Source organism: Xyrauchen texanus, chromosome 26, assembly GCF_025860055.1.
Source record: "Xyrauchen texanus isolate HMW12.3.18 chromosome 26, RBS_HiC_50CHRs, whole genome shotgun sequence".
NCBI lineage: Eukaryota > Metazoa > Chordata > Actinopteri > Cypriniformes > Catostomidae > Xyrauchen > Xyrauchen texanus.
The window spans coordinates 23949277-23974084 of NC_068301.1; the positions used below are offsets into that span (position 1 = coordinate 23949277).

Below are 24808 nucleotides of genomic sequence, written 5' to 3' on the forward strand. Positions count from 1 at the left end.
ACTCACACATTAGGAATGTAAATATATCCTAACAACATCCATTCACCATACACACAAAAATGCTTGTTGCTGAGTAGGAGAATTTCTTGCTGATTGAGTTTGGTGCTAACATGAAATATAGGAAAGGCCTTTTAAAATAGAAATGCTGCTTACTTATAAAAGCATGCTGCTTAGTGAAAGTTCTTTAATACTTGTTATGTTGCTGTTTACTGGTTGGCAGCATCATATATAGGCTCGTTTGCTCCATGCATCCTGTTTTCGAGTATTATTCTCCAGCTCTTGTGTTGTCCTTGCTCCCTGCTGTTGTACTCCAATTAAATGTTTCCTTTAGTAGGCCACCTGCCATTACTCATCAGCAGGAGGCGAGGGATTTCAGCACTTCAGAGGGCTCAGAGTAAATGAATGATGAACACAATCCTGACGCAGACTGAAGACCGTAGCTGTGATTTGTATCTGAAAGCGTGAAAAGGGATGACGTTAAACATATGGTGATAAAGCGGATTAGGAGAAGGGAGTCTTTCTCACCTCTCTTGGCCACTCACTTTTTTATTTTTCTCTCTGTTGTCTTTTCTTTCTATTATACTTGCATCATACTTTCACATTTTCCATGAGGCAATACACATAAAATGCTCACCATGCCATGGATTCCCTTTGAAAAAAAGTTTGTTGCTAACTTGCGGTTAAAATTATGTTTGCAGCCCTTCACCGTTTGTAGCAGTAAACCTTTTGCAGCAATGGTCAATTTGCAACTACTAGCAAACAGTTTTATGGCAAATAAACAGTAATTATTTCAAACTACTGGCAAGCATTTTTGTGGTACATTTTTGGCATAAAAACAGTAAATGTCTGCCATTATTTGCGAACAGCTGTCACAAACCTGTGGAAATTCATGACTAGCCATTATAGCAAAGATTATAATTAAAATGGAAAAGATTATTGTTAAAACTCTGCAAGTTTTGTACATGTTTGACCTGAAATGCTCAACAAATATATGTGGTGATAAATGAATATATTAAATTCTTTGTACGGTAGATTCTTTGAAGTTTTTGACTTGCATTCAACATTATTTGGCTTAACATTGCCTAATTTGTCTCATTTCAGATTACAACACTGATCAATCACAAAGACAAGCTTAAGAAGACAGAGAAGACCATACGGGCCATTCAGAGAGTGGGGCAGGCAGTCAGTATCGCAGTTGGCCGCTTTGTGGCCGTAGGTGAGGCCATTGCAGCAGAGAATGAAGACTTAAAGGATGAGATGGGGCTGGCTTGCTTTGAGGCCCGGAGAGCAGGTCAGTCTGACACTACACAACTGGAAGTGTATTGACATATAAGAAGCTCTCTGGATTAAGTTACCAGGCAATGATACAGAAAGTGGGCACCTTAGTTAAACGTAGTACAACTTGTCTGTTTGTAAGTCAACAACCACGACCACTTCAGGACTGATCATCAGGGTTGTGCAACTTTCAGAATATGCTTAATTAAATGGATTAAAAAAACACCTTCTAACTTTTATTTTAACTCGATAGCAAGCAGAATTCTTAATATCAAATATGAAATTGGGTGAAACTGTGATATCATATGTTATCATACATAAAACATATGCAGTATTTCCAGAAACATAATAGTAATAGTTTAAAGCTGAAGTATTTACGAACAGAAATGCAAAAATAAATGTTGTTTTTCAGCTTTCTGAATCCGCCCCATCTGCCATTGGTCAAACAAAGAGATAGTCCCACCGCCCAACTCATGCCATTGGTTGAGTCAGTGTTTTTATGTCGAGTCTCTCAAAACAAACAGAGCTACATTTATATTGCCACTGAGACATATATTCATTTGACAGATGCTTTTATCCAGAGACAGTTTTTACAATTTTCAGAAGAATTAACCTACAAATAGCTTAAGCTGGAATAGGAGAAAGTATTTTAACACAGATATAGTTACATACTTCAGCATTATGTAATAGTTTACTATTAAAACATAATAGCAATAGATAATAGTTTATATTGATTATGAATATTTGAAATAACCACCCATTGAAATGTGTTTAAATTAAATATGTTAATTGTGTTTAATAGCCTAAATTTCATTTTATGGACCCAGGAGGAAGAACAAATAATTTCCTAAAATGCCTTATTTGCCCCAAAATCTTTAAAATGGAGCTAGACAACAATTATGAGATGGAAACCTTAATTAACATGATTATTTATTCCTTTCAGTCCAATTCAGCATTCTGTATGATGTGGCCAATTCAGTTCAAATTCCAAGTAATGAATTTAATGGGAGCTAATTCTTTAATTCTGAATATTGCTCAAAATTGATGCCATATTATTCCATGTGTGCACTGAAAAGTTCATTAGCAAGTTACTGTATATCATCAGCTGTGAGTACTAGACAATACTGTGCAAAGGTTTTAGGCAGTTGTGTAAAATGTTGTATAGTGAGATTGTCATGAAAAACAATGCCATGAATAATTTTTATTTATTATGCAACGTGCAGTAAATCTAAAAAGTAAACACATTTTTGTTGTGACCACCATATGCCTTTAAAACGACACCAATTCTCTTAGGTACACTTGTGCACAGTTTTTCAAGGTTGTTGGCAGGTTGGACTTTTCAAGCATGGATAATTCACCACAGTTCTTGTATTTAGGCTGTCTCAACTGCTTCTGTCTTTTCATGTAATCCCAGACTGACTCAGTGATTTTGAGATCCGGGCTCTGTGGCGGCCATACCATCTGTTGCAGGACTCCTTGTTTAATTCTATTTGCAAAAGGAATGTTTAGAAATCTAAAACAGATATTTCCTATTTACACACTAAAGCAAAAGATATAAAATAACTGTCTTAGGACGAATGTTTTTTTTAAACATCTAATATAAACGACATGGTTATACGGTGTATACTAGAATGCTATTCAAAATGACATATGTTTAGAGCCTTTCATTTAACTTTCAATCCATATGGATGCAGCTGCTTGCATGATACAAAATCAAATTTAGTTTTTTTGTATGCATGTTTATTTGTGTGTTTTCTTGAGCATATCTGGGAATGTGAAAGGAAGAGTGGTGCAGTTTCTCTCCTATTGTGTAAGGCTTCTATGTCCCATCTGCCTCTGAAGAGTTTGCCTCTAAAAATACCCCACAAATGTGCATTTCCATATCTCTCATTCCCGATGAAGTGTTGCTGTGCTTGCTCTCAGAATAACCAACACAAGCACGAAGAGATGCGATCTGTTCTGACTTTTTTAAAGACGTTTACAAAGCCAAGCAGCTGTATAATGTAAATATTATGTAAGATGACAGCTGTACATTTTCTTATAAAGACTTCATGTTTATGTAATTTATTTTAAAGTCACATCACTTTAGTTGCCACCAGATCATTTTCAGAATGACTTATTCCTGTATTAACTCAATGAACACTCCGATGACAAAACAGCTTAAACCCAGCCTAAGTTGGTTTTCTTGTCTGATCTCATATAGCTTGGTTAGGCTGACCTGCTGATTTCTAGAAGGATTTTGTGGACTTTTCAGCTGGTCAGGTTCAGCAAACCCACTATGGCTGTTTTAATATGATTTTCAGCAAGGCCAGTTGACCAATATCATTCAAAAGAGAGTCTAAAATTATTTAGTTGCAAAACAACAGCTGTGTCAGTCAATTCCTACTGTCTGCTACACAAAGAGTGTTGCAGTTTAAATTTGTCTCTCTGGTCTGAAATAAAAGGAGCTGTGTTCTCCTCTGTATCTATAAATACAGATAGTTGGTAGTCCTCTCATACCTCCCAGGGCAAAAGATCTGCCACAACACTCGAATTAGACTGGCTTCAAGTTAGTTATTAGACTCCTCCTCACAATGCTGCACCCAAACATGTAATCCTCCTGATTATAACACAGGCTGTCTGTGTATGTCCGAAAAAAGTTTAGCACAAACACATTGAAATTTCTGTTTTTTTTTTCAACATATTTTTTTTATTTATCACAATAAACTCGTCTGCGATGGACTGGCGACCTGTCCAGGGTGTCCCCCGCCTTTCGCCCAATGTTAGCTGGGATAGGCTCCAGCCCCCCGCGACCCTGTACACAGGATAAGCGGTTGACGATGGATGGATGGATGGATGGATGGACAATAAACTCGTAAACTAATCTACATTCTAATCTTTAACTACACATTGCCACCAGTCTATTATTAAATTGATTTTAAGTTTCACTAACCTTGCAAAATTGCTTTTTACAAAAAGTACACATAACACATTAACAGGCTCATTCAACCACTTTGCTGTTCAACTATGTAACTCAGGGCTACCATAGTATGATGCATCTTTAGAGAAATAAACTAACTAGTCACGATTGTTTCCCAAAACTATGTCACACCTCAGTTGTTCAAACCATGTTGGTGCAACAATATAGAGCTGAGTAATAACTTTGGTTACACTTTATATTAGGTAGCCTTAACTTCTTAACTATTTACTGTGTAACTACATGTTGTTCTGCAAAATTCCCACATTTGCTGCTACTGAGGTTGAGGTACGGGCGGGTTTAAGAGTAAGGATAGAGTTAGGATTAGGGGTTAGAGTTAGGTTTTGGGGTAAGGGTTGGGTACATTGTACATTGTATCAAATGGTTAAGTACATAGTAGTTAAGGCCACCTAATATAAAGTGGGTTCATAACTTTTGTGGATATCAATTAGGATATAGTGGATATAGCTCATTTACACTTATTTCAGAAAGCTGTTTAAAGCTGCTGAAGACACGAACGTGGCATGCACTGTGTAAAAGTGGCAGATACATTAAAGGTGCACTCAGTAATTTTTTACCCATTAAAAACGTTTTACCCCTAAAGAAATTAATTGCAATTTGAAACCTATGTATAAAATCATGACCACTCTCATGAGATGAGGACTCTAGTCATATCAGTAACCTTATAAAAGCTATTTTATTCTACATGGGGGAGCGGTGCCCTCATAGGGGCTGCCATTTTAGAATCACATGACCAGTTGAATACTACTCGCTTAATCTCAGTAGCTGTCTTGTTATTGGACACGTTCACTCTTGGATTAAATTAATCAATGCTGATTGTGAATAGTGAACTTCTACATTTGCATCTGTTACTGAAAACTATTGATTTTTAATGATGCTGCATCTAACTAATTGCTCTGCACATGTTTCCTTCCCTCTGACTGGCTGGTCTTTGAGGCTGTTACTATGGTAACAGAGTTCACGAGTAGATTGTCTAGGTAAGGCTGGGCGCGTGCATAATGTGAACATTCGGAATGACGCAATCTCCCGGAGTTGTATCCGCTGAAGAAGCAAATTAAATGTGCTATTTAGGAGCATTTTGGCTATCTAAAAAATGACACCGGAGTTGTTGAAGACAGGTATCCAGTATGCAAAACATGCAGTCGAAAAGTGCCAACAAAGGTGGTGAAAACATCTAATATGTTCCAGCACATGAGGGATCACCATCCAGAGATTCATGCCCAGATGAAGGAAATAATTGTACAAACACAGCAAATATTATATGTAGTGTACTACTTACCTTTTGGTAAAGTCAAACACTGAATTGAACCTGTGAGGAGTTGTTTATTGTAAGAGAAAATAAAATTGGGAAGAGAAATCGGCCCGGGATTTTACATAGCAACTGGCCCAAAAGTTGAGTGGGGGAGGGTGTGTGTGTGTGTGTGTGTGTGTGTGTGTGTGTACTTTTCTGCATATCCCGGTGCTGTTTTGTGGTCCATTCTGTATAACGTGACGGCTCATTTTAGCTTATCGCGGCTCGTTTCGCGTGTAACCCACCGGCCCGCTCGGTTCTCCCAATGGCCAGTCCGGACCTGATCGGCCTCAAAGTGTGTCGGCACACCCGGAAAATGCCCGGTATGTAAGATTACCAGTCCAGCTTGTCCACTGCATCTTCAGTGGCTCTGATGCTGGGAGTACATGAAGACTGTTATGTTCAATTTTACAGCCAACAACAGAATACTTATGATGCTTATGAAGCTGAGACATTATTATTCTCACTGTATCTGCTCCAGCGTGGAAATAAATGGCGGACTGTGTGTAGATCACTCAGGGGAGGAGGGTGGAGTCCGTCACCAGTCGGGGCGAGACACAAAAACAGTGGGTCAAAATTAATGGTTTTCGTCACTTTAGGGCAGAAATGAAAACTGTTAATTTTGACACACATTTTTTGATTAATAGAAATTTAAGAAAGAGGAGTGGGTGGACTTTTAACATTGTAGGGTGGTTGTACACACACTGCCGACTCACATTTATGTACAAACACCATGTAAAAGTGAATTTTGCATAATAGGTCCCCTTTTTAAAGAGGAGGGATTCAGCTTTATATTGTGAATGTGATGATTCCAAATAGTTTTTCCTACTAAGATGTATAAGATGTCAGTAAGCGTAAACATGCTGTGATTATCCGGCTGATCGTTAGATTACTGAATAAAGAAAGAAGGTTCTCCTAGCCTGAGACCATTTTATTTTAAACATATGGTTTAAGTTATAGTTATAGTTGTTTTTATTTTTTTATTTATATTTTATTTAAATTTATTGAAAGGGTATACATACTTTTTTGATACAGGTACAGTACGTTTTGGTGTCAGAGGGCAGATAGAGGCAATTGCAAAAACTAAAGTACTTTACCTACATATTTTCAACTTGTTTTCAGTTAGAAGTAGGAATATATATGTTAACTGCATGTCCTAATGAATGCTGCAATAAAACTTAAGTTGTGATATGTTTGTGGAGGGTTTTATTGTTGCATAATAGGTACATTTGCAGATAATTGTGAAATCATGATTTTTTTTTATCAGACAATAACCGTACCATCACATTGTGACATCCCTACTGACTAACAATGATTTTTGGAAATACACCCCAGACTAAGGCTGTAAATATCTGAACTGACAACGATTTGATTCGATTTTGATTTATTTTCATAACAATTATGATGCATCGTGAAATCTGAAATTTAGTAATGATTCGATCTGATCCGATTTTATTAGATTATTTCAGAAAGAGTCATGATTATTTTCAAAAATATGTAGAAAAAGATTTATAGTTTTAACTGAACGTTCACAGACATGCACCAGACATGAGCACTAGAGTCGCAGATGCATTTAGGACAAAGGAGGTTTGTCTTATTTGTGGCTGCATATACAGCATAAACAGAAAAATAATACTAATGTTACATGCATTATACTGTAGATCTGATATGAATAAAGGATTACATAAAGCAACTAAATCAATTGATGCAATCAAATAAAATTGGAGAGCGCATTGCACTGTTTGTTCATGTTTGCGTGCGTTCAGCAAGAACAATGCTGTAATAGAAAGATATGACTTTCGTCAGTGTATTGTATTATTATTATAAATTCGTAGAATACCTCAAATTGTTCATCTGAGGTCCGAGAGTGAGATGTATTAGATGAAAGAGAGCTTTTCATTGAAAAGGGGAAGCACCGTTTTGAGAAATGACGGGTTTAACCACAGATGTGACACAGTGGCCTCCACCTCTTCAAATGCAGGAGTCTTTTGAATGATGTGCAGATTACATTACTGGGATCTGCTTTCATCTTCTCAGCAGCAGGAAGGATATAGGCGGATGTGTTTTGAGTATGAGTGGTTTTAAAGTGCACAGCTTGTGGTCCAGTATAAAAAGTTCAGTCATGACAACTTTCAAAAAGATTTAGCATGTAAGTGTGTGTGTAAAATATCGATAGGATATTGGTCTTGGCGGACTAGAATCTGCTACGCAGATGTTGCAAGTGTGGAGACTTGCTATTGAATTTCTAAATTGAATTTAAGAAACTGAATTAAGGCCTATTAACACCAAATTTGCAAAACGAACTGCATATGAAAGGTTTATTCACTCTGAGACCGTAATGAATAAAATGAACAGCAATTTCACCCCTGCACAGTAGGAGGCGCAGTTCTACAAAAATGTATTCTGGTGTACTGCATGGGTTTTTATGAATTTGGTGGTCAATGCATGAGATTAATATATTTGACATAGTTAAGGCTGTTATTTACCTAATTTGGGATAACTGTTCTTTCATGTTTTTCCATGTTTTGCTGTTTATATTTATGAATGTATTTTGCCACAAATATATTCCAAACGAACTCCTGAGCCCAGCTTCTTTTCTTTTAAATATTTTTTATTGCAGTAAAGTAGCAGTGAGGTTTGGAAATTCGTTTGTCTAAATTTATAGTAAAATATTGCATGTAAAGAGTCTGTTTATGTGTTATTTCACCATGAGCTTAGTTCAAACGAATTGCAGAACCTCACTGCTGTTTTTAATGCCAGTTTATAATACTGTAACAGGAACAGTACTATACCTATTTTATAATGCACATTAAGACAAAATACCAGGTATATTATATAATGAGGTATCAGCACATTACATATATTTTCGAAACAAACATTGCATTTACAGCTTCTATGTTATTTATTTACTGCATATTTGCATTGAATTCAGAGTTGTTGTGCATGAGACGAGTAAAAGAGCACAGCACCTGTGTTTGCCAGTTGATTAGTGCCACCAACGTGCTGGATTGTGCATCAGCAGCAGTGACTCTGGGAAAATGATAAAAAGTTAATGTGGACATGCTTCTGCTCCACAATTAGGAAAACACAAGACATGCTGCATCAGCATGTATGACACATGCTGCACAATTATGTGTAGCAGAGCTAGACATGTGGGGGTTGGAGGGTTTCAGAGGAAATTTTGTAGCATGCTGCAATGAAACCGGTTTATATGAAAACTGTGCAAATTTAAATGTTAGGCAAAGAGAGAGTACGCAAGTTGTTGGATACCCATTTACACATCAAAAGACCTATCAGCTTACACTATGTGTGCCGATTGGCTTGACATATCACATGTGAGTGAGGTGATTGGCTAACATATAACAAGTTCAAAGAACCCCTTGCTTTGCTTGCACCATTTAGAATGTCATGCCTGAACTTTGTCATTTGTCAACCTGAAGATAATGCAGAGGTTGGGAATTCTGAAGTATAGCTTAAGTTTTGCTGAGAATACATTTTTCTTCTGTTGGTTGCTCCGGGACCTCTCAGCAAGCAGCTCTATACAATACAGGGCTCAACAATAAGGATTTATTTCTGCTTTTGTGGTCAAGCCAGTAGTTCAGATTTGTACATGTATTGCCAATATATTATACTTTAGATTTTACCTTAGATTTTTTTATACTTTCATATTATTTGAGTAAAGGTTTCTTTACAAAATAACTTACAACATATAATTAATTAGGTTTTTAATTTACTACAATGTAGCATTATGGCCTCATTTTTGCTGAAAAATGATTGGTGAGTTGTTTGGAATTTTCAACAAGTCTAACCGATGTTTCCAAGAATCATGTCTCAAGCACAAATCATTCCAGAAAATCTGATCTATGTTAGCTAGATAATGTTACCTTGTCAGCAGAATTCAACATAATGCAATTCCATAATGTATTGCAAAAAATAATTTCTTCGCATAAAACTAAAATAACAGTAAGTTTGTTTGCATCGAACATACAATGCATTTATAATGCAGAACTACGGCCAACTGTATGGACTACAAATTTGCTGATATTTTAGTTTTATGTGAAGAAATTAACATTTTGTTGTAAATAGGGCAAGCCTGGAACCTCTCACAGTGGTCCCGGGCCATCAGGTAATCTCATTGTTGAACCTAGTTCTTCATCCCTCAGCTGTGTTATTTAAAGAAATAAAAATACATTGAAGAGATGCATGTCTTTAAATGCCATCAGTGCAGAAATGTCAGTGTTTTACCCTACATGGTAGCCGAATGCCTGAGCCTGTGTCTCTTTATAGCAAAATGCCAGCATTTTAGGACAGTGCCTCGGGCCCTTCTCTTGTGCGGCTAAAGGGATTCAGCTATAAACTTCCACAAAGGATCTCTTCAAAGCTCAGGAAAGACAATGAGGTAGAGAATAATACCCACCAGAAACAAGAATGTTGCAGTATGGCCATAGATAAACAAGAGACCAAAATCCTCAAAGCAGGGAAAAGTGTGTATCTCGGGCATTGTGCCCAGTCAGATGAATATAGATAAGAGTGCGCATATTGGCAAAGTAATTTGGGCCCACAATGCAGTATTCTACATGAGGCATCTTGATTGTTAAACCATTTTGATAATTGGCAAAATGAGCTGTCGGATGCAATCAGGAAAGGGTCTTCAAGAGTACTAGTCTATCTAAACATTAAACAGAGTTTTCCTTCTGAAAATACTCTAATTTCGATCACTAAAACTAGCTCTAGCTTTGTTCCGAAACCTTGTAAGCTGCCTCTTAGCCTACTGCCTACATAAACAGCTGGCTTCAAAGAGAACACCCAAACCATCTTGGAACCTCATAAGTGACTGATTTTAATCACTCTACATAGACAGCATCTCTGTGCATCACACAAGTAGTGTTCCACATGGGAAACTCAAAGGGTAGTTGCTAAGCTAATGGTGCAATACTCTAATAAAAATAAAACTACATAAAAAAGAAACCCACAAATATTTGGGAAAATAACACATTTTAATTACATTATACTATTTTTCAGTGTAATATACTTGTAACACAGTTAAGATTTGGAAAGGAGGAGGCGGGAACCGGCTGAACATTCAAAATAATATTTAATAAGAACTAGGGCTGTTGATTTTACGTGTTAATTCAGTGCGAATAATTTGATTAAAAATAACGTGATAAAACAATTTACACAATTAATCGCAATGACCCCGGACCGTAATAAGGAAGATTCCTGAGAAATGCAAGCTTGTAGTATCACCTGTTTACCCCAGAGGGCAGTATGTGAAACTTCAGCTGTGTGAGCAACGCACAGTTTATATAGTGAACAAAACAACCCTTCAGCAGGCAGCACAACGCAAACATGCGTTACGTTCTTGCGTTCAAAACACTTGATGGAGCGTAAATCCAAACTAAGAGATCTCAAGATGTGTTCTAAATATTAAGCTATATTTAACTTGACACAGTGACCTAAAACATTTATGTTTATTACGCAATGCACCCGAGCCGCTACACAAGCATGTCTGATGCAGGTGTAGATTGACGGGTTCTTAAACAAGCCCTCATAACAAATCTCCAAATGATTGACAAATTCACTTGTGAAATGGATTGCTGTGAACTGTATGCCAATGATTGAGTTATGATCAGTAATATGGTAGTAAACAATACATTGTATTCTAAAGCCGCTTTTGTATTGTCTTCTCAATGATGAACTCTTCTGCCACAAGAATGTAATGCATTTTAATTATCTGAATATTTATATATATATATATATATATATTTTTTATATTTAAAGATAACTGTGAATAATTATTTCATCATTATATATTGAATTATTGTTATATGAGGGGGTTTCTCAGTATATATTTGTATGTGATTATATGCGATTAATCGCGATTTATTAATTGGGACACCATGTAATTAATTAGATTAAAAATGTTTATCGATTGACAGCCCTAATAAGAACATAACTGAACGTAAATACACACATGACAGCTGCATGGGGCTCTCTCTCTCCCGAAATGTCCACTGGATTTATCCCTCTCCTCATCTGATTTGCCCAATTGGGGGCCGGCATTTATAGTCATAGGGGGCATTGCCCTTCTGGCTGCACCTGCCGGCAGGCTTTTCACTGCCTCCCTAGGGCTGGGGAGGGGGACAAGGGAAGGGAAAAAAACTAAAAATTAGGAGAGGGAAAGGGCAAGGGAGAGGGACAGTGTGAGAGAAAGATGGGTGGATGGTAGTGGGGAGGACTTCACGACAGCACATTACTTCCCTCCTTCCCGGATTCGGCACCAATGTAACATGGTTAAGGTTGAGAAAGGAGGAGGCGGGAACCGGCTGAACAGTCAAAATAATAATTAATAAGAACTTAAACAAAAAGACACACAGAAAACAAATGCACACATGGTAGCTGCATGTGGGTCTTTCTCTCCAAAACTGACACATTCCTCCCTCTCCTCAGCTGATTAGCCCTACGTGCATAGTCACAACCCGACCCCACCCTCCTCCTCGACACAATAATCTTCAGCATTAAATGGAAAATATCTCTTGCCTCAATCGCCATTTGGATTCCAGTTTTCACTGTGTCACATTACAATATAGAATTGGTTTTTCCATATATTGATGCTGCCTTACCGTTTGGCTAAAGTGTGGTATCTTTGTAGGCAGCATAGTTAAGATGTCTACTTTTTGGAACAGCCTTTGTCGGGAGAGCCTATGAGGCCTTAAACACCCCATGAAGTCATAATTTTACAAGTTTTGCGGCTTTAGTCCATGTCTGGTACCTTTGAAGTCATCTGTATGCTAGTGTGCTCCTAAAAGTTGACAACATCAGCAACAACGGCCCTTTTGCAGATTTATAATGTACAAAAAATGGACAAATGACCAAAATTTTTTATGAATCATTCTGTGCCACTCAGATTTTTGCCCAATCAAATGCTCTATAGAATAAGAATGCCGGCTTGTAAGTACAAATAATATTCATGGCTGTGACGTAAGCCTATAGGCTGTTTATAAAAGGTCAAATTCCTCTCTATCCCTCCTGAACTTTCTGTTTTTATAGGAACTATAATATTTACTGTAGGAAAAGAAGACTATGCTCCTCATAAGATTTCATAAGGTCTTTACAATGCTTCATCTGTAGGCAGCTCACTAGGTTTTGGAACAGAGCGTCTCTCTCCATTTCTCACCCTCTTTCCCCCATTCTCTTTTCACTTTTGTATGAGCCAGTCTTTCTGTTTCTCGGAATAACAGTGCTTTTTAGATGCACAAGGCTGGGAACTGCCCTCATCAAGCGTCCTTTCAACACATTCCAAATGGGACATGACACGCCAGACCTGCCGCCCTGACCAAAAATAAGCCAACATATAGCATTTGTGTCTGGACAGGGCTGTGTTTCCTGTGTGTGTTAGACAGTGGCCTATTATGGACGCCCACTGAGAGGAGTGAGAGTTTATATTTGTTTACAAAGTGACCGCCCACTGTGATGGATTGGTGTGTAAATAATGAAATGATGTGGTGTGAGTTTCTAAAGAGTGCCTTGATGTGCTTATTATAATGGGATATTTTTGACAGAGTAGTGACAGTTTATGAATGCATGTTGGTGTGTTTTTAAGGGTTTTAAAACCCTTTGTGTTTTTGTTTGTAATCTAACCTAGCTATACTTCAGAAAAAACTGCCCCCACAACCCGACTTCGGATAAGCGGTTGAAGATGGATGGATGGATATATATATTAGAGCTGTTGAAGTTAACGCCACTATTTTTTTTAATGCCGTTAACACACGTCTTTATGCTGAGACATGTGCCAAGCATTTTATCAATGTAGCAAAGTAGGGGAACATTTAGAATGAAGTAAGCACACAAAAAACACAGTTAGATAGTGCTCTTAACATGACTGAACACCTGCCTTGCACTGCGCACCTGAGTTTTAGTGCTGGCCAACGTGTCCAGGGATATTAAAGTGTGTCGGACAAATTGGAAAAAATCCGCTCATCTCATCTCTAAGCAGGCACATTTGAAGCTCTGTTAATTCAGGTATTACACAAATTTTGCTTTTATATCATGTTTGTGCTTAGATTAAATGCAAGTATAATTAAGAGAAATGGTGCGCATTTTAAGCGCCTTCTTTTTCTTCTTTTACTTTTTGCAATATCTTGCAATAATACACTGACATAGGCCTAATGATAAATGTGTAATTATACCAGTCTCTCCCGTGAAATCCAATCACAAGTGTTAAAATATATTAGCATATTATGACCAGTTATTATGGCGATACACACATTTCTGATTGAATCCCCCCAAACGGGTGCGAGCGGGTTCTTTTATGTTGTTTGTTTACTTGTTATCATGAATGAACTCTCCCGTTGAGTTTGTGCATGAATTACGGGATCTGCTCACCTGTTCATATACTAATGCGCTAAAGGAAGAGTTTTACACTGGTACGCTAGACGGGAACAACGCAGGCTTCTTTTGAACTTTGCAAACGTGGCAGCGCAGTGCAAATAATTTTTTAATTTGTCTGACATTTCCAGCTAATGGCAACCCTGATGCACACAGTCTCCATTTTTCTGTCAGTGTATCTGCGTAATAGCGCATTTGATAGTGCACTAGCCACTGTAGAACAACAGAAGATGCCAGATCCCTTCACGTAATCTACACTGTCATTAGCCCATTTAATCCCACCGAATGGGATTATTTTTCTTGTTTTTAAGATTTTAGATATTTTTACTGAAAAAAGTTACTTATTAAGAACAAAATTTTGTTTGGGTTTCAGAATGGCTGGTCTGTAGTTAAACAATTTTCTTTTCAAAATTACTTATAAAAAGCCTTAAAAATGTGGCGCTACTAAGCGAGATGCTGAAAAAGCAGCAAGATGCATAGTCAAACACACACAATGCTTCAACTAGCGCCTTTTCTTTACATAGAATACAAATATTTTAAGTGTGAAAAACGTTTGTTGTGAACGGCCCCTAAAAGTATGTTGTATGTCTCCATTGAGAGAGCTTGGTAAACATGTATGTGCATACACATCTCTAACATTCTGCACTCTTTTTCTTTGCAGGCTCTGCCATAGCTCAGTTGACAGATGTGTCCGGTGTGGAGCAGTGTGAGGGCGATGGGGGCAAGACTCTGTTTAGTGATAGGACGGGCATGGTTAAAGCTGCTCGCATGCTGCTCTCTTCTGTTACCAAAGTCCTGGTGCTCGCAGATTGCATCGTTATCAAACAGATCATAAGCTCTCGCAACAAAGTACGTACTGTCAGCAGTGTCCACATACACATGTAATGACCTTTACATTTTCCTGTCAAATACAAGCTTACTTTTCATAAAACGCAGCAACACAGACAAAGGGCAGTCCTTGCTCTCAGATGTTATCACAGCATGGCCACAGAAGAATATTTAGAGTCCTGCTGCTTGGGAGATAATTGAAGAGAAGATGTACAGGACAAAGTAGGAAGGCTGTCTTAACTTCCATATCAGTGAGATGAGGAAGTGTGGTGTGTGTATGTGTGTGTGACTCAGATCTGGAGCTGATCATGTCCAGTTAGTGATGTTTAGACAGCCAGGCAGCAGAACTGCTCTCCATTAGAGGGAAACACAATTGAATTTGTCCTTGACTATGCCTGATAACACCCACTGCCAGCTGATGCACCTCAAATAGAGCCTTCTCTTATCAATTTTCACCAATGTGAGAGTCTCGAATTGCTTCCGTTGAGCCTGTCTGTACATTAGAAAACATTTCTTTCTGAGGCTGACTGAAACTTTGCTCTTTTACACAAATAGCTGCAAAGTGTGTGACTCAGCATCTAAGACAGTTATTAAAATGTTAAAAGTTTGCACATTTAGTTGGGTGAGTCTCAAAAAGACAAGTACACGACTGGGTCATATTTCACTACAAAATCAGAAATGATAAGAATTATAAAGAAAGTGATGCCTAATATTTTACCATATAGAACGCCCCCAATACAAGTAAAAAAAAGATAAATAAATACAATTTTGATTACTGTGACAAAATTAAATACCTTTTAAATCTTGTACTATTTTAATATCTGGGTGTTTCTCCAACTTCAGGCACTTTTTGCACTATGGATTTTGTAGAATGTAAAGTGTCATTAAAACATTTTTCAGACTAATATTTTCAAAGTTTTTGCATAATGTACAGTATCGAAATTACAGCTTGATTGGAAATTACAGCCCAAAAATAATACTGCTCACAAGTGATACTGCACCTCAATTTTGCTTTAAGTTCAAACATTACTTCATCATTTTCATAATTCATCTCAAACATGCTCTTCACAGACACTTTTGTCTACTTGGTTTTCAAGTACACTAACTTTTGATAAAACTTTATTAGGGGCAAAATTGTTTGGTGTGGTGGAAATAACACCACAACTGTGGGACAGACGTAATTTGTGAGAAATTTATAGAAGTGGTTATTTCATTTTTTTGTTTAGAACATCATAGTTTTAAACGGATGGATTTTTATATTTTATTGCAATTTTTTGTTCTGGGACAAGGTTAAATCTGCACATGAAAGGCTTTTGAAAAGGAACAAAAATATTTTATGAAGGCATGGCAAAAAGTTTCCATGTCAGTTTTAATGTGACCTTCATATAACAAAAAGACAACAATTTGAAATCTCACAGGGACATCAAATTGTCTGAACACCCATTTATACATCATGGTAGTATTTGTTGTACTCCCTTTAACTTGTGCTAATTTTATAATTAAAATATAATTGTGTTACTGTTTAAAATAGAGTATAAATTGCATTTGCAGCACAGTAATGAGAATTTTGGGTTTAGACAATGTTTAAATCTCATGAAAAATATTCCAGTGAAAAATTCATATTTTCCTTCTTTTGATTATGAGGTGAAATTTGACCAGGACATGTTTTTTTTTTATTCGACAAGTCCTATTTGGTGTGTAAATATTAATTTGTGGAGACTTAGTCATGCATACATTATAAAATAGACCTTACTTCTCATATCTATTGAGCTTTTATAAAATATTTAGAACTCTCTGTTGTGTACCTGAAAACTCTTTGTTTGGGCATTTTTAAAGACAAAACCCAATATGTGCTGCATGCATAAGTTATATGAAACATGTCTGCAGCATTTGATTAGTTTCCTCCGGTCTAGTGCTGTAACTCCCAACACACACAGAGACCAGACAATCAGTGTTGACTAAATTACTTTACAAACTGTTTTTAATAACCATGCAGCTGTCCATCGCTCACTTTTCACCCCTTTTTGATCTCACTTTTCTCTTTGTCTGGGTATCTATTTGATGAAATGCCATATTGGTGTGAGCCAGACTCTGAATGCTTTCTGTTGAATAAAGGCTATTAATCAAACTTATTTCAGTTCAGACCTCTCCACTTAAATAGCAAACATTCAAGATAATTGAAAACATGCAAAAGTAAAATTTTGGAAATTGTTACATACATAATTACACATTTAGGCAATTCAAATCAGTCATTAAAAACAGTATCAAACACAATATATGAGTAACAATAAGGGTAGAAAGCAATCATCATTATTTCATAGCTTTTTCCATTATTTTAGACAAACTTAACTGAGATCTGGCTATAACATTTGTTTTACCTTTTGTTTTAATTTCTTCGACACTAGTATGGTGTCAGATTAATATCATCAGAACTTGAATTTGAAAAAGCCTCTGAATTCATGATCTTGAAAAAAGACTGAAATTTTGCTGTTAATTTTAAACATTTTAAAATATTTTGTGTGAATTTACCTCATAAAACTTCGGGTTGTGAAATTTAAATTTAAATTTGAATTATTCAAGTGGTGGACTTCAGTTTGTTAAATTCAGGTCTCAGTATTCAGGATATGAAATACGAGTTGAGAAATTCAGGTTGCAAAATTTGAGGATGACATCCGGGAATGCAAGGAAGAGCAAAGAGTGTCAATGTAATCCATCTCTCACTGCAAAGTGATGGAAACAGCTCAAAAAACTGTTACTGTGAAAACACAAAAAGGTATACTGTAATGATACTTATTATAATGTTTCACAAATGTGTTATGAAGAAAAGATCAACTTAATCTGTAAATTGGATCCTTCACCTATCAGCAAGTTTTGTCAAGAACCTTATTTCAAAAACATTTATATTTTTAATTATGTATATATATATATATATAGATTATTTTGAGCTGTTTCCATCACTTTGCGGTTGTCCTAGAGAGAGAGAGAGAGAGAGATGGATTACACTGACACTCGTTTGCTCTTCCTTGCATTCCCAGATGCCATCCTTGAATTTTGTGACTTGAATTTCTCAACCCGTATTTAACAACACGAATATTGAGACCTGAATTTCACAACCTGAAATTCACCACTTGAATAATTTAAACTTGAATTTCATAGCCTAAATTTTTAGGAGGTATATTCACACAAAATATTTTCTAATTTTTTTAATTAACAGCACCATTTTCATTAACATCAAATTGGCTTTTTCAAATTCAAGATCTGGTGATATTAATCTGACGCCATACACTAGCACCACTGAATGGAATTGCAAAAATTACCAATGTTTTCAAAACAGATTCCTAAATACGCCCCTCATCTGCAGTTGTTCATCAGTCAGATAGTCCCACCCCAACTCATGCCATTGGTCATATAATGTTGTTGGGGCGGGAAACAGAAACAGTGTGTTAACAGTTTTCGAGAAAATTAACCCATGAATGGCTTACTTATAGTTGTCTCAGCATATTAAACTGGGATAAAAGAAAGTCAAATTTAAAGTTACACACTTCAGCTTTAAAGATTAGTCAAAACTCAGATATTTCAATATAAATTCAAACATTTCTATTCAAATACTTCAAAGATCACAATAATTGCAGCTGGTAAAGTGAGGAAACATCTGAGACAAAGTAGATAAAACATAACTGAAAACTCTATTAACTCCACCCAAAAATGAAAATTCTCTTCATCATTTACTCAAACTCATGACAGACTTTCTCAACACAAACAAAGATTTTTAGAAGAATATTTCAGCTCTGTAGGTTCATACAATGCACTTGAATGGTGGCCAGATCTTTGAAGCTCCAAAAATCACACTAATGCAGCATAAACGTAATTCATATAAATAATCCATAAAACTCCAGTGGTTACATCCATATCTTCTGAAGTGATGCGATAGGCGTGGTTGAGAAACAGATCAATATTTAAATCCTTTTTTTTTTTACTATCAATCTCCACTTTCACATCTGAAAGTCACATTTGGTGCCTGTTTAGTTTCACTTTCACACCTGAAAGTGAACGTTGAGATTTATAGTTAAACATTACTTAAATATTGATCTGTTTCTCACCCACACCTATCATATAACTTCTGACGACATGTATTAAACCACTGAAGGCTTGTGGATTATTTATATGCTGCATTTATGTGATTTTAAGAGCTTCAAAGGTCTGACCACCATTCACTTGCATTGTAAGAACCTACAGAGCTGAAATATTCTTCTAAAAATCTTCATATGTGTTCAGCAAAAGAAATAAAGTCCGGCATGATGGTGAGTAAATGATGAGAGAATTTTCATTTTTGGGTGAACTATCCCTTTGAGTCTTCTGAGACATGGTAGTGACTTCTGATATTTTGTTTCTCTGTATTGTAGCTTTATTTGTAAATATGTCTGTTTTATGTGTGTGTGCAGGTGCTGGTTACTCTGGAGCAGCTGGAGAGAGTCAGCACTTTTCAGGAATTTGTCCAGATCTTTAGCCAATTCGGGAACGAAATGGTAGAGTTCGCCCATTTCACTGGAGACAGACAGAATGTAAGTGACCCCTCACACACATCAGATCATACACATCCCTCTGCTCATCACGCTTCCATCTCATTCCCTCACTTCACCGATAATAAAACACTGATAAAGACACTTCCTATGGCAGGTTTTTTTTGTGCCCTTGCAGATTCATACAACTAATGAGGGGACAGGGGGTTAGATAATGGAGGGATTTAAGTTTTAAAGAACTGAACTGTGCCGCACACTGCAATTTCAATCACTCAGCTCTCAAACCCCACTGATAAAAACCTTTTGGGTATGTTTCACTCGCCTGCAGCGCAGAACAGATGGATGGAGTGTAATTGTAGCTCTGTGGTGCTTATTAAAGGGAATCTAAAGTGTTAGGGCTCATATTTGTGTATTGATGCAATGCAGTAACTCACAACACATGCGTGAATATTTACCACACTCGCACTGCGTCTGAATATGCCTATTTTCTGCTATATAGTCTACAAGATGGTCTACCAGGTTGACCTTGGCCACACCAGCTGGTAGTCCAGCTAACAGACAATCTAGACCAGCTTGTACAAGCTAATGACCATAAATAACCAGCTTGAAGCAACATATGAACATCAGAAGCTAGTTTGAGCTGGATTTCCAGCTGGTTAAGGCTGTATGTTTGTCCTAAGGCCTCCTTCCGGGCATCATCATGATTAGGATAGTAATATGAATATGAATGACACCGAGAACTGATAGGAGAGGCTCTCTATTTTCAAGCAGAAAGCTTCAGTATGTGTTTGATAATGTTTCACAAACATATCACGTTCCTATCTCTGCAGTGCTTTCCTGCCAATCTGCGGCCTCCATCTTTGCAGTTTTATTCAGAAGAACATAATAACAGATAATCACATCTCCTTTTGTGAGCCGTGGCTCCCAGCCGGAGCGAGAGAGATCAAGCTCGTCTCATTTTCTCCGACATGCACACACACAGTCTGTCAGTCACAAATCCCTTATGCCTCAAGGCGTGTTGGCACTCTATTGAGTTATATTCCAGCCTCGCTCAGTGATGGTGGAAGGCATTATGTCAGCGCTATGTCTTCCAAGGACCAAATTTACCCTTCATTCTCAGCAAAACCTTGAAAAATGAGCATTTGAATGAATTCAGCGAGTTCTCTGAATCTTTTGACAGTTTGCTTTAGACCATTAAGAGTCAAGTCAAGTGCACTTCTTCTTAAACAAACATTCTGTTTTGAAGTCATGAGTCATTGGGCCCACTTTAGTAAGACAAGTTTATGGAACCTTCAATGAATAGGGTACAAAATGGGTTCTTAGACTCCATTGAAAGTCTCAATGGAAACAAATTCTCAGTGAAATGCGGTGCTTAACCAATAAAAATGATGATCGTCAACCTCAGGATGTCAAACTAAATATTAAATGAGCTTTATTTTCTATTTATTTTATGTGCAGTTTGAAATTGTTGCAACCGTTTTAACCAGTTCTGATTTGTGTTATTTAAAGCGATCATTTTTTTTCTCTTTTTTCTAGCAATTAAATAAATGAATAAACAACAGCAAAATGGTTAACAAGCTTAAAATAATTTCTATTATCCAAGCTTAAAATGCACAGACAGCTATAAGTAAGCCATTCATAGATTAATTTTCTCAAAATGTAAACACTGTGTTTCTGTTGCACTATGAAAATTCCTGTTTGTTTTGAGCTATCCACTTAGACCAGCCCTAACAATGTTACTCAACCAATGGCGTGAGTTGGGGGCGGGACTGACTCTTTGTTTGACCAACAGCAAACTGGGGGCATATTCAGAAAGCTTTTTTGAAAACATTGTTTATTTTTGCATTTACGTACGTTGGCATTAGTAGCACAGAAATGACACACTTCAGCTCTAAGAGTAATTTAGTCTCTTAATCATTAAAATCTATTCTATCTAATCTATTCTAATAAAGTGCCTTATTTTTATAAGCACTTAGCAGTGGAAATGGTAACTAAACTAAATAGTTAATACAGTGTAATTCCAGCCTTGTTGCAAGCAAATTATTTATTCTACCTGTAAAGGCTTGTGCTGGGGTGAAATCTGAGCTGAAAATTCTCAACATCTCAACAAATTTAAAGCAGTTGAGGCAGTGTGTGATTTCTCATGTTTGTCTTGTGGTTTCTCGTTTTCCTCAGGATCTGAAGGATGAGAAGAAAAGAGCTCGAATGGCCGCAGCACGTGCTGTTCTGGAGAAATGCACCATGATGCTTCTCACAGCCTCTAAGGTAAGAACAGACTGTGAAAGAAAGTATAATTTGCTGTCTAAAACATGTTAATATATTTAAAGAGTAAAGAGTATCACATGGGGTGTACTTATAGATTATTCAAACACATTCATGGTAGAATCCGTTAATAGGAAAAACATTTTTTTGGTAAAAATACATTTAAAGATAACATTGACTTTTTATGGATTACATGATACAAAAAAATCAGGCAACGGCAGCAAAAAAAAAAAATATATATATATTATTATAATTTTTTTGTGATTTTCTCCCCAATTTGGAATGCTCTATTTCCAATGCACTCTAAGTCCTCGTGGTGTTTGGACTCCAGGTGGCGGAGTACGAATCTTAATTACCTCCGCATCCGAGACCATCACTCCACGCATCTTATCACGTGGCTTGTTGAGCGCGTTACCGCGGAGACATAGCACATGTGGAGGATTCACAATATTCTCTGCGGCATCAACACACAACTCACCGGGCGCCCCACCGAGAGTGAACCACATTATAGGGACCACGAGGAGGTTACCCATGTGACTCCATCCACCCTAGCAGCCGGGCCAAATTCATTGCTTATGAGACCTGGCTGGAGTCACTCAGCACGCCCTGTATTCGAATTCGTGACTCCAGGGGTGGTTGTCAGCATCTTTACTCACTGGCAGTAAATTGCTGATAATTTATTAATCCCCCTAATTCGTCTTTTTTAATCTTTTAAATGTTCAGTACTTAATCAGCCAACCACTGATGTACGTTTGGTAAGTCTTCGAGTGTTTTCGGAAGAGGGGGTGGGGGTGTGGAACTGCACATTCATGACAGTTGATAAGGCCTGCTGCACCCCTGAGTCTTCTCTTTACTGTTGTACATTAAACTGGTGTTAGCGGGTAGAATTCAATGAAGCTGTCAGCTGAGGACATGTGAGACGTCTGTTTCTCAAACTAGAGACTCTGATGTACTTATCCTCTTGTTTAGTTGTACATCTGGCCTTCCACATCTCTTTCTGTCCTTGTTAGAGCCAGTTGTCCTTAGTCTTTGAAGACTGTAGTGCACACCTTTGTATGAAATCTTAATTTTTTGGCAATTTCAAGTATTGAACAGCCTTCATTCCTCAAAACAATGATTGACTGACGAGTTTCTAAAGAAAACCGTTTCTTTTTTGCCATTTTTGACCTAATATTGTCCTTAAGACATGCCAGTCTATTGCATACTGTGGCAACTCAAAACAAATATAAAGACAATGTTAAGCTTCAATTAACGAACCAAATGGCTTTCAACTGTGTTTGATATAATGGAAAGTGATTTCTTAGTACCTAATGAGCAATTCAGTATGATTACTCAAGGATAAGGTGTTGGAGTGATGGCTCCTGGAAATGGGACCTGTCTAGATTTGATCAAAAATGACTTTTTTCAAATAGTGATGGTGCAGTTTTTTTTACATCAGTAATGTCCTGACTATACTTTGTGATCAGTTGAATGCAACTTTGGTGAATTAAATGACCAGTTACTTCTGAATTAGCAAAATCTGTACATTATTCCAAACATTTGGTCGCCAGTGTATATATTTAAAAATCTCTCTCTTTGTCTCTCTCGTATATATATATTTTAGATATTCTAATTAAGAAAAATTCACACCACATTAACGTTATGTTAGATTACGTTACTGATAACAATTTTAGTCATATGATTTTAATCAGCATCGGATTGCAGTTCTACCCAGCAATGGACTTAAAACAAGAATCATGGTATTTTATTGAAAGGGGACAATGGTAATAATGTTATTTAAATATGCACAACTGTAATGTAGTACTGTAGTTTTCTGTGACTTCTATACCACCACTGTACTTTTTAGTTTTAGAGCTTGAATATACAACTGAACAGTGTGATAAGTGCTCATTTGTCTTCTTATGCTGGTAAAATGAGATGAATTTACATTTATTTTACCTTGCAAATTTGAATGGTTTTTATGTAGTATGACCAGTACTTCTGTTATTCCTCTGTTGTTGTTTTAAGTAATTTTTGTCCCTTTCTGTCTCTAAGACATGTCTGAGACATCCAGACTGTGAGTCGGCACGGATCAACAAAGAAGCAGTCTTCCAGCGTATGCGCCTGGCCCTGGAGCAAGTCATTGAGATTGTGACTGACGCGAGGAGCAGTGGAGAGGCCAAAGCACTTCATGTCAGCATCTACGCTGGGATTAAAGACTTTAAGGTGCAGGCGTTGTACAAGGGCTCTCAGATGAATGTTTCAATGGAATCTAGTTTCTCTTGGAAAGTCAAACTCCTGAAATTATTGCATGATTGTCCAACCAATCAAGCTGGACATACATATTATCTAGATTTTAGCTTGCTCAATGTGCATATGTTTGACAGTGTTAACATGTACAACAAAACGCTGATAAGCATTTAAATATAAACTCATTATAAAAACATGTTTTTTTAATTAATGGTTTTGCGGTTAACCTGGAAGGTTAATCGCCAAGGGTTCCCTCTGGATTTTCGTATGGGTATTTATTTGGCAGTTTTGTATTTATGTGTAAAAAAAGGTCTATAGATAAAATGAGAGGTTTAGCCTATTTTTAAGATGTATCCATTTCAATTTAATAACAAATTTTCATCTAATTGAATTGAATAGTCTTGAAGAAAATGTAATGAATAAAACTTAAGTTCTAAGTTTTAAGATTTTATACATTTTATTTGGTTAAAGATTAGGAAATTCAATTAGATGGAAATTCTACAACATAACTGATAATTTGTGGTCAAACTTCAAAGTTGAATTTTGAAGCTGCTGTGTTTAAAGTTGTATTCCAAAGGAAACCATGGCTAGAAAATGCTAATTGAGTTCAGTGTATTAAGACTACAACCTGAATGCTTCTATTGGATCAATATCTTACCAGTTGTATGTGTGTGTGTGTTCCAGGTAAAAGTGGAGGCTCTGAGAGACTCTCTGTACTGTGTGTCCTGTGAAGCTGTGTCTGCCCAGCTGGAAGCTCTGGTAGAGAAGACTGAAGACTTCACAGACTCTGCCTACACTAACCACGAGCAGAGAGAGACAATCATACAACTCTGCCAGATCACTGGTCATGAGACCAAACAGCTCATCAACACGTGGAGACAGGCGGTAAGAAAATACACACTCACATATATGTTTGTATTTCTATCATGGTGGGCACTTTCTATTGACTTGTATTGTTTTTTCATAGAGCTAATGATATTGCATATCCCCTAACCCTACCTCTAACCCTCAGAGAAAAATGTGTCCATTATTAGAATA

At 36.9% G+C, this 24808-nt stretch overlaps 1 protein-coding gene across 3 annotated transcripts in view; it reads left to right on the forward strand.

Annotated features, from left to right (window-relative positions):
- The window catches only part of LOC127619560 (alpha-catulin-like), a 102940-nt gene that overhangs the window by 55708 nt on the left and 22424 nt on the right, over positions 1–24808 (forward strand). For all 3 annotated transcript variants that reach the window (XM_052092425.1, XM_052092426.1, XM_052092427.1), the window contains exons 2-7: positions 1102–1291; positions 14593–14780; positions 19202–19321; positions 21455–21544; positions 23576–23746; positions 24455–24655. In XM_052092425.1, the coding sequence (XP_051948385.1) occupies positions 1102–1291; positions 14593–14780; positions 19202–19321; positions 21455–21544; positions 23576–23746; positions 24455–24655 (960 nt within the window). The remainder of the gene's footprint in view (positions 1–1101; positions 1292–14592; positions 14781–19201; positions 19322–21454; positions 21545–23575; positions 23747–24454; positions 24656–24808) is intronic.